Genomic DNA, 11,389 nt, shown 5'->3' with positions numbered 1-11,389 from the left:
TTCGAATTATGTGAGTCCTAACAATGCATTGAAATTTCTAAAAGAAATAAAATAGTTTAATATTTGGACTCTTTTATTCAATTCGGGGACTCATATAATTGCAAGTTATCGAGTCCCAGGACTCAGATGTGAAAATGTGTAAAAATATCACTGATCCTGTCACATAAAAAATAATATTTACCCAAATCCGTCGACGTATATAGACATGTATACGCCTCAACGATCTTATTGTATGTGCTTCAAAACTTTTAAAGAGAAGTAATCTTCACAAGAACAACTATGACAAAGGCAGCGTCTTTGTTCCAGGAACATACAGGTCGAGACGATAGCAGAGCTTAGGAATGTACGGCAATTTCTGACGGAAAAATGCTCCGTTTTCGGTGTTACCCTCAACTATAAGGCAAAACGGTTAGCCAAACCAGAACGAGGTTTGTACATTTTGTTTTAAAATAATATGCAATTTGTATTCAAATTTTAGATACAGATGATTGAACAATACAAATGTTATTCCTTCTAGTAATGCATGTATATTACAACTTTCGATAGAATTTTTTTTAAATACGTTCCAGTTTCACCATAAGAAATCATATTAAAAAGTTTAACATTCCGTTTTCCATCTCGGTTTCCGCAGCGCCGTGCTTGGTCATGATTGACCCCTCCAAAGAGACGCTGGCGGACCGCCTCTACATAACCTTGACCCGGGCCATGGACTCGATGCATAACAACAGGCGCTTCTCGGTCGAGGTAGCATTTTTTTTGACGTATCTTACCGTAATCGGCGTTTGATAATAGGGATAAATGAGTATTAAAAACGGTTTAACATAATAAGTGAATATTTCGATTAACGCAACCAGTTAAAATGTCTGACAGAGTTCCACTGCCATATATCATAAATATATTCGAACAATTAGAGTCAATAATCATCGATAAAAGGCTGAGGACGAGGATATCCAAATAATTGTAGTCTGTTAAAACTATGACTAATTACGATAAATAATTTGCGTTAAATATTGCATTATATTATGCGCACACAAAAATGCAGACGTTAGAACAAATAGATTAAACATTTTTTTTAATACAAGCACTACATACTTAAACAGAATAATTATGAGTCCGAAATGACGTCGATGCCTGTTGCATCTCGCAGATCAATCTGAACGGATGCGTGGAGCGATGGTGCAGTCGCGTGCTCCTCACCGAGTGCAAGGCGGTTGGCGCAAAAATCGTCATTACCAATGGCGAGGAATACGAGAGCATGGACGGCGCAGAAGACATTTTCTGTTGTGTCGTCTGCTTTCCAGTATGGCTTATACAGACGGGTATTTATAAGGTATCGATTGCTGGTTCCTAACTTAAGTGTTGTTCATTCTTAAAACGAAGACCGGTTGTAACATATTAGGGCCGTGGTTTTTGTTAAAAACTTATAAGTGTTATGTGAAATACGGCTTTTTTGTATCAAGGTTGTATATATTTTTTGAAAATAATTTTGTCTTAAACTGTATATCATGCTTCACTTAAATACAGATAATGTATATCCCTCATAAACATTATAACTGACATGAAGAACACATCCATAGTACATAATCTAGACGACATCCATTTGTTGTGTTCTCGTTCATTGCCGCAAGTTACCGGTCGTCAGATGAACGGAATCCATACGGAATATTACGCTAGTCAATTGTTCCATGTGTTTGTATCAGTCGGCTTGTGTGATGTCGTATCTAACGAGAGGCGGAGCCTCGAGTGTGATACGAAATAGCGCAAGCCACGTGACTGATACAAACACTTGTACAATTGACTTGCGTAATATTCGTTTTATAATAAACAACTTTGAATCATTGAAGTTTAAAAAAATGAGTTTAAGCGTTCATAATTAACAAAAAATGGTCCTATAATGTTCTGCATTCAAAGTGACGTCTTTAAAAGTAGTCCGGCTAGTATGGTAATACGGAATGGGAAAACTAGCGAGTAGCATAATACGGGCATTATTTCCGTTCAGTTGTATTTTACCGATTGATACAACTTGTGTTTGTGGGGAACATAAAGCAGGTATATAATAAATTATGTTAATGCGTAAAAACATTTTCTATCGTGCACACCCTTAACTATATTTAATATTATTCTCTAAGTAAGCGTTTGCGCATAAAGAAGAAAATATTGCATGAAAATTATTATAAGACCATTTTACATACCTAGTAAATTATCGTCTGTATTAAAAAGAATGTGAACGAAATTTCCCGACATATACATCTACTCTATTTTAACATGTTAGGGGAACTACACAATTTTTGTCGGCCTTATATAAGTTAGCGTCGCATTTCCTTTCAGCTACACCGCAAGGTGGTGTATGATGACTACGCGATCTCGTTTGACGCAGACGACATGTTCCTGCACGGTACAGCTCAGGACGTCACCTGCCAGCGGCAATACATCTTCAAGGGACCCGAAACACGTGCGTGATTGTAAAAAACGACATTTTTTTAATAAGTTTAGAAGTAGTTGGTCGTGATTATGTTAGTAGTAGTAGTGGTAGGATTGTTAGAAGTAATATGAGTGATAGAAGTAGTTACTGTACTATAAGTTGTAGTCACCTACCATTCAGAATGAGCACCCTTTCACCATACATGAATGTGCATAAGTTGCATTCTTGTGCTTGTTTGGCTATTTAATGAAAATAGTTTTATATGATACATAAACTTTATAAGGATACAGAATCGATTGCTTTCCAACAGCATTGTTTTGCCCTTGTTAAAAATCCCCAAGAAAGGTCTACATAGTTATTGCTTCCCTTTAATCACCCGGATCAAAACACCGGCGATAATCACAAAAATCTGGCAATTATTACAGACGAGTAAACGCGTGACGTCACGCGCACCTGCAAAGTTTAGACACCGCCCACTGGTTGGCAAAAAGAGATGGATTTCATATAAGCGCATGAACATGATTTTATTGATAATCATGCATTATATCAAATATAATTTTATAAATTATATCTGGATAAAACACAAGCATGCAAGGAAATGCATTTTAGGAACGATTATATTGTTGTTATTATTGGTTTTTACTTAAAACGAACTCTGTGAAGAAGACACATTTTGTGTTTAATAAAATGGTCGAAAATCAATGATCTGTGCTTGAGATGTATTTTTTTTCCAGAAAATAACTTCAGTGTCGTTTTTAGTTAAATCGTCAACGGCGCTATTTTCAAACCGTATACTTAATTTGTATTTGACAATTGTAATCCATATGATACAAAGTGTATTAGCAACCTGCTTATACACATGTGTCATCTTGAGTTTCCTTTGAGATTTAATGTCACATCAAAATGAAACGCATTGCTGCTTCAACCTGTGAACATTTTGGAAACAGCAATATATATGTGTTATTAACGTATGCTTCTAATTCTTCGGCTTTTTCTTATTAAGTTCTCAGTAATCTGCTCTTTAAATACAGGTCTCCATTATTAAAGACGGCGCTAATTTATTGTGGAAGGCGGAATATAATTTGTTTAGCGCATTACAAACTGCATGCGTGAATTGTTGTTGTGCTTGAGAAAGTGTGTGCTCGGGCTTGGATTTTTAAGGTGTTAAGTATCTCATTCATGCACGTGAATGGTTGACTTGGTATCATTGTGCACAAGAGTGACAACAAATAAAATAACACACGTGTATTTATTGTATTCATTTCAAAACAGCAATACTCTTTTCATAACTAAACAATCACTACTGTTAGGGATGCAACATGTTTTAAAACAATTAACCGGTTATTTTTTTTTCATCCGTTAATTGATCGGTTAACTGAAAGACTGAAAAAAACTAGCTATTCGATGTACTGCTATGAAGTCGGGTGGTTTTAGTGCATATGTAACGGGACGCACATTTCGTTTCACCTGAAACACATACACATGCAAATTAATAAAAACTATTTTTGAGGACAAAATGAAATGAAATACAAATAATGTATCATCATAGTAATCCTTTACGGATGCTAACAAGTATTGCTATCTCAAACGCTTCTAATTACTTTTTTAAACGTACCGTAGTGCGCAACTGTAAAATAATTTGATAAATACTACAAGTAATGATTTAGTGACTTAACGAGTGTTGGTTTCTAATCGAATTTGTTTAATAATTCGCTCTTATTGAGAATCGCTTAAACGGTTGTGGTTGAATAATTGATGACGTAAATTACATAGACTTAAAAACTTATTATATTATATTCTGATTGAACAAATACGACGTAAAATAGCCATAATATGAACAAAAGTGATAACCTTGATACAATTTATATTTCTATGCACTTGTTTACACGAGAATTCAGTTGTATGATGGTTAACAAAACATCAACTAATCAGACAAAGACTCGTTCGTTGTTTTATTAATGTGTTAATTGTCACGCAATTGATTTCCGTCATCATTGCGGCATGCTGTTTTAGTAGGCGACAGCGTTATTTGACACAATGTAGCGCGCTTAAGATCGAATTTGTACGATAAAGTCCATGAAAATGCATTAATAAACATGTTTTTGGTTAATCTTTAATATTTTTCCCCGTAATTTACATTATACAGTGCGGGTTCGGTACTGACATTGCGCTTTCTGTACCGATACAGCGTTAATTGTCATAATGTAGCGCACTTGAGAACGAATTTGTACGAAATATTCCATGAAAACGCATTAATAAACAAGTTTTCGGTTATTCTTCAATTGAAAATTTAACTGATTAACTGATTGTTTCCACAATGTACATTTTACAGTGCGCTTTCGGTACTGACAATGCGCTTTCGGTACCGATACCGAAAGCGCGCGCTTTCGGTAAATCTAGTTACCGCTATTGCAATTTTTATGTACCCCGCCTTCGCGATAATTCTGGATGGTCTGTCCGACACATTTGTCGAGTAAATAAGAACAAACATTGCGTGTTACCCAGTGGGCATCAAACGTTGTGCGAACGTTTCTGCAACGAAATATTTAGGTTGCAACGTCGGCAACCATTACCGAACGTTGCCACAACGTTGCATACACAACATTTATACCAGGACGTTTCATCAAACGTTGCAGTTTGGTTGTCACAATGGTGTATATGAAAGTTTTCCCGACGTTTTTTTCCAACGTTGCTGCAACGTTGTATTTAGGTTGCATTCAAACGTTGCAGTTTGGTTGTCACAATGGTGTATATGAAAGTTTTCCCGACGTTTTTGTCCAACGTTGCTGCAACGTTGTATTTAGGTTGCATTCAAACGTTGCAGTTTGGTTGTCACAATGGTGTATATGAAAGTTTTCCCGACTTTTTTTTCTAACGTTGCTGGCACGCTGTATTTAGGTTGCATTCAAACGTTGCAGTTTGGTTGTCACAAAAATAAAAAATAAAATTATTTTATTTTATATTATTAAAAAAAGAATTTAAAAATACTGCGTTTTAATGCGACCTAAATACAACGTTGCAGCAACGTTGGGAAAAAACGTCGCAGCAACGTTGGGAAAAACGTCGGGAAAACTTTCATATAGACCATTGGTACAACCAAGCTGCAACGTTCGGATGCAACCTAAATACAACGTTGCAGCAACGTTGGATGCCCACTGGGTACATGTGACCTATTAAATGTCATGTGACTGAAAGCAATATCGCGACTATAACACATGCGTGAGTTTATCATATCATATCGATACATATTTTGTGTCGTATCACCAAATAATATTGGTTAATTCAATATATACAATAGACAAACCGTACATGAGTATACATGAGCAAAACTTAGTAACATATATAAAGGCATGACATGTGATCAGTACTGTATTTCATAAGTTTTTAAATAAAGTATCAATACATAAAAAGGTAAAGGACACATTTTTTTAATTACAACATTTATAGTCTATTTCACAATCAATGCTATAACGGTAACATCAAAAACAGCAAATACGAATCTAATAGAGAGCGAGAAGTGAAGTTTAGGCACTGCATTATATAAAATTATTCATAATAATATTTATACGGGTTTCTTTGAGTAAATGCGTTATGTACATACATAGCTAAGTTTCTGTTGGTACTTGTATGGTCCTATTGCATTATTTAAATAAATGTTATCATGTTTTGGTCTTTTCCAATAATATTTATGTATATACAATTTCCAATTATCATCATATAAAGTGCATGCTAATAAAAAATGATATTCATCTTCAAGAACATTGGAATGTTGACATTTTCTATCTTGAAATGGTGAAGCTTCAGGTTTGTGCCATCTGCTTGATTCTATTTCTAATCTATGGGTTGAAATCCTTAATCTCCACAGATCAGATCTAAACTTATGTATGCTAACATTTTTTAAGAAAGGTTGCAATTCAAATTTACAAAACTGTCTGTAACTTATTGCTCTTGAAGAATCATTAAGTTCTGACATCCAATTTCGGATAAATCTATCATTAAATCTAGACTTTACCAAGGATAAAAAACACTTTTCATCACTTACACCTTGGTTAAGCCATGCATATTGAAAGCCTTAGGTCTGCAACAGATAACATACAGATTTTGCCCAAGAATGTTTATTTGGTTTTAATTATGTATTAAATTCTCACGCGTGGCTGTAAATACACTTTACATACTTATGATTTTCAAACTGTATAATTTTCAACCAATACCGTATTACATTTATGGCTCTTTTAGTTATCAAGGATGTTCTTCCAAGTTCCCCATATACAAAATTATATTGTGTTTGAATTTTTACGCCAAGTAGTTTTTTTGCAAACATTTAGGTAAACTCTTTTAAGTGCCATTGACTCGGTTAAACCCCATATTTCTGACCCATAATTTAAAATTTGTAAAACAAGCTGATCAAACAACTCTTATTTGGTAAGTATTGAAATTGTTGGATAATTAATTAAATATGAGCTAAGCTTAAAAACAGCCTTTGAGGCTTGACATGCAAGCGTTTCAAAGGTATTTGCAAAAGATTCTCATGTAGTGAATACAATTCCTAAGTATGTAAATGATTTAACAATTTCTAACGCTTGGTCTTTGTAAAAAATAATAATACACATCCTAAGTTGTCCCCCTTTTTAAAAAAACCCATAACTTTTGTTTTATTTGTGTTAACACATAATTTCCACCTATCACAATATTCCTCTAACAAAGACAAACCTGTAATTAGTCCATCCTCAGTTTCTGCCATAATTACAATGTCAACTGCATATAACAACAAAAATAATTTTAGCATACCAATATCTATTCCTTTAAAATCATTCAACACATAATGATTTTCTATGTCGTTCACATAAAAAGAAAAAAACGGAAAGGTGATAATGATTCTCACTCTTAAAAAAGCAGGAAAACTCTTCATTACTTATTGCATTACCTAATTTTATTCTTGATTACACATTTGTATACATAGATTTTATAATGTCAAGCATTTTTCCTCTAACGCTTCAACAGTGTATACCATATGATATCCCTCACCAAATAATCTAACGCTTTGGTGTTATCAACACATACGGCATACAAATGTTTGTGCTCATTTAATAAATAAATAATTACACCGTGTAACACAAAAATGTTATCAATAGTTCCCATATTTTGCCTGAATCCTGCCTGTGACTCTATGTAGACATGATACTGTTCAGCCCAATTGTTAAGTCTATTGTTAATGATTTTAGTAAATCATTTCCCAAAAGTACTTAATAATGCTATCCCTCTGTAATTATTAACATCATGTTTATCACCTTTTTATGTAATTGAAAATAAACCCCTCACACCACACTTCAAGAAAATGTCCATATTCAAAGAATTTATTAAACAAATTACAAACAACTTTTAAGAAACTTTTACTTCTAATTCCAAATTTAAAAAAACATATTAAGCAGATAATCAGGGCCACTTGATTTACCATTATGAATTTGCTTACTAGCACTTATAATTTCTTGATCAGTAAATGCTACATTTAACTCACTAAGCATTATATTTAATTCTCCATTTAAGTACCGGTCCTTATAAAACAAAACATCTTCATCAGCTTGATAAAATCTAGAGTTAGAGTCATTAATTGATTAAAATATTTTTAAAACTCCCTACTTCTTATATCTTGCTTATTATCTTTGCATGTATTAATCTTTAACATTTTTCAGTAGAAGTTTGCATTTGTAAGTCTTGCATTTTCTAATTTCGTTGTTTGATTTGTATCATGCCCATACTTCTTTTTCCTAATTGTACTTTTATAAAGGCTCCTAGATTCTACCATGCTTTGTCTATTGTCATCCGATGGATAATGTCTGTACATATCAAGATTCATATATAAAAAAACCCTTACATTCATTATCAACATACGCAGCATTCAAAATATTATTTTTATGAACAAACTGTGTACTGTCAACAAGCTTTTTTTTTAATGGTGAACTAATATTTTCAATTACATCGCAAACTTGGGATAAATAACTATCCAATGAATCACTGTTTTGGGTTTGATCTATACAGCCACTAATAGTTTTACAGGTATTTATTACATCTTTACAATAAAACGCATTAATATAATCCATTTTCTTTTCATTATCCCATGTATAAGTGTATGGTAGCTTTTTGGTATCATTTTCCATATGGCTGTTGCTATTGGGATATGTCTCAATCTCAGTATTACATTCAATACTAAATTTTACTACAATGTGATCTGATAAAATGTTAGGATCTAAAACTTCAAACTTATGAATCAATGGAAACATATTACTTTTACAGAGAACAAGATCAATAGTGCTAAGAAATGACCGCGTACGGTTCAGATAATCAATTTGCTGTCCGTTCAAATCAAATCGTTTTACTTGTTTGTATTGCAAACATTTCAGAGATCGACGTATCTGTGTTCCGAACACGATGTACCGATCAGACGGACAAACAGAGGCTTCAGGAACTAGGCACATTTAAGTTCATGGCCGTTAAGCGATTCGATAAGTACGACGCCGAAGCGACAATTACAGAGCACGAGACAACAACCTTTGGCGAGCTTGTCAACAAAAGGAAAGACAAAATAATTGCGAATGACGCGAAATTAAAAGCGAAGCATTTACTTGGAAATCATCATAACGATAAAGATTTAGGTAGAACGAAATCTGAAGAAAACGTATATGCATCTGATTCCACCAAGGATATATCGAGGGCCAACACAATTATATTCACGAACGAAGGATTTGACAATGATAGCGAATCGGATGTGGAAAGTGATACCGCACCTGCCATTCCGGAATTACCCAGCGATGAAATCAATGCATCAACAAACACACAGATACATACAGAGCAGGTATCGAAACCAAAGTTTGCTCTTGACACCATGTTTACAGCCAAATCCGTTAAATCTAGAACGGACGGGACATCTGAAGGAAGCAAACGAACTATAGAAAACAAAAGTCTAACAGCTGTATGTTCCTTTGAATTGCAAGATTCCGTGGTCATGGTAGATTCCGAAACATATCGATATGATAGTTTACACGACAACAAAATCGGATTGACTACAACATCCACTTTCGAAAATGTCGGTACAAAAGAATCTGTGTTGGACGAAATTAAAAAGCTAGATTCGTCTTTGCCAAACGTTGAACATGCAAAACCAAGGTCAACAGAAAACGACGGTGTATCCTCAGAGGAAACATCTGATGATAAGAATAAAAAGGTGAAATCTCAAAAGAAGAAACATAAAAGAAAGATAATAAAAGACATTAAAGAACTTACTAAAACTACTTACGCGGCCGCACCTGGTAAGCCGTCTGAAATGGATATAAGATACCAGAAAGCAAGAGTAAGATTGTCGAAGAATAAAACAAAAACGTCGAGCAATGTTAAAGCAGAAATAAATCAAACGCATGAGATTCTCCGTGGTTCAATAGAAGAAGTAAGAGCTAAGAATGATGAACAACAACGCGATGCAAGTGGTCAAGAAGATACAATATCTGTATGTGATGATACTGTAAGCGATTTTAAAGTCGTCGAATCGTCGTCAGATGGGGAGGAAGTTGAGATGATTTATCAGTCTGAAAGGCAAACTGACAGAGGAAATGTCAAACCGGTACAAGAATCTGCTATTGACACTTTAATCGACGAAGTGAAGAAGGTTAATACGGAATCGCTGATTAGCAGGAAAGATGATAACTCTTTTGATCAGCAAAACGATTTCAATAGTGAGGACGAGTTCAAAATGTCCGATTCTGAGAATGAAGTTAAACCCGTGGAATTCAATTTGTATGCAAGTAAGGAACCGCATATAGTGGATGTTCGTGCATCAAGCGTGGAACATGACATAGATGTTACCGATTTAGACGAAGCTGTTGTCACGCAAAGTAATCCATTCAACGATGTGCCAAAGTTGCGTCTTAATACTCGAGACAGCCTTGATAAAAAGGTGAAACGTGGATCCAAGAACACTTCAATAAGGAAATATTTAGGATTGAATCCACCTTTGCGTAACAAAAGACATTGAGGCAATTTTCTGATTTGCGCACATGTAATTTGTGATGTAATATTTGCAGAATATTAATATGTCATCATAGTGCTTTGTATAGTGTTACTTCGTGTTTACGTATGTATTGTTTGTCATGTGTTTGTTTAGCATCTTAACATTCGTATGTTTTTATTTTGTTTTACTACCAATACATATTTTTTTATGTTTGGTTGTATCATTATGTGTGATTGTAAAAATACATTTGTTTCAGAAATTAAATAGATTTAAAATGTATAGAGGTTGCACATACCTATTTGCAGTGTGTGTTGGTGTTAGGTGTGGATGGTTGTGAGATAAGTGTGATGGGGTTGAGTGAGGTGGTGGGCGTGGGGCGTAGGGGGGGGGGGAATGTTATCATAACATAAAACGAAAATGCACACAAACTGTCTTGACTCTCTTGACTTTAGTGTACAGCTTAGCGAACCCATTCATATACGATTTTAAGAGGGTCAACTCAAGATTCTCTCTGCATTTTAATATCATTCTACTCAATGACAGTTGAATTTATTGTCCAGATGGTGTTTAAATACGGACACTCAGATCTTTACCATGCCGATTTAACTTAAGTTAGCTGTGCCATTTCATAGAAATCTAATAAACCTATGAGGAACATTCGCATTTACCGCTTCAATCTCCAATTAGAGTGTTTAACCAAAGGTTATTCATATATAAGCCTCACTCTGTGAAAATCGGGTATAACGCATGTGCGTTAAGTACCGTCTTAAATTAGCGCATAAAGTCGGAACAGACTAAGGGAAATTGTTTCAAATAAAGGCCCTGTGGCCAGCGAGCGCTCTACGGTTATTAAAAATCATCGGCCTATCCATGCACATGTTCTGTACGTCCATAAGGAGTCAACGGAGCCTGTTGAGGCCGACTGGCATCCGTGTGGAGACGTCTGCTGAACGAGCATCATACTACAT

At 34.7% G+C, this 11,389-nt stretch overlaps 1 protein-coding gene across 1 annotated transcript; it reads left to right on the top strand.

Moving 5' to 3' along the window:
* The first annotated feature begins 859 nt into the window (after positions 1-859).
* LOC127877175 (uncharacterized) lies at positions 860-10,617 on the top strand. The gene is made up of 4 exons (XM_052422841.1): positions 860-871; positions 1,148-1,330; positions 2,329-2,452; positions 8,821-10,617. Exons 1-4 carry the CDS (start codon positions 860-862, stop codon positions 10,443-10,445), a joined length of 1,944 nt encoding a protein of 647 aa, XP_052278801.1. The 3' UTR covers positions 10,446-10,617.
* Positions 10,618-11,389: the final 772 nt, after the last annotated feature.

Source organism: Dreissena polymorpha, chromosome 4 (assembly GCF_020536995.1).
Source record: "Dreissena polymorpha isolate Duluth1 chromosome 4, UMN_Dpol_1.0, whole genome shotgun sequence".
Taxonomy (NCBI): Eukaryota; Metazoa; Mollusca; class Bivalvia; order Myida; family Dreissenidae; genus Dreissena; species Dreissena polymorpha.
The sequence above is the reverse complement of the archived record's forward strand: the minus strand, read 5'-3'. Positions and strand labels throughout refer to the sequence as shown.

Excerpts from the sequence above, each read along its gene's own strand:
- LOC127877175 (XM_052422841.1), top strand. Across the intron at positions 1,331-2,328 it reads TACAGACGGGTATTTATAAG|CTACACCGCAAGGTGGTGTA; the intron begins GTATCGATTGCT and ends ATTTCCTTTCAG. Across the intron at positions 2,453-8,820 it reads CTTCAAGGGACCCGAAACAC|AGATCGACGTATCTGTGTTC; the intron begins GTGCGTGATTGT and ends CAAACATTTCAG.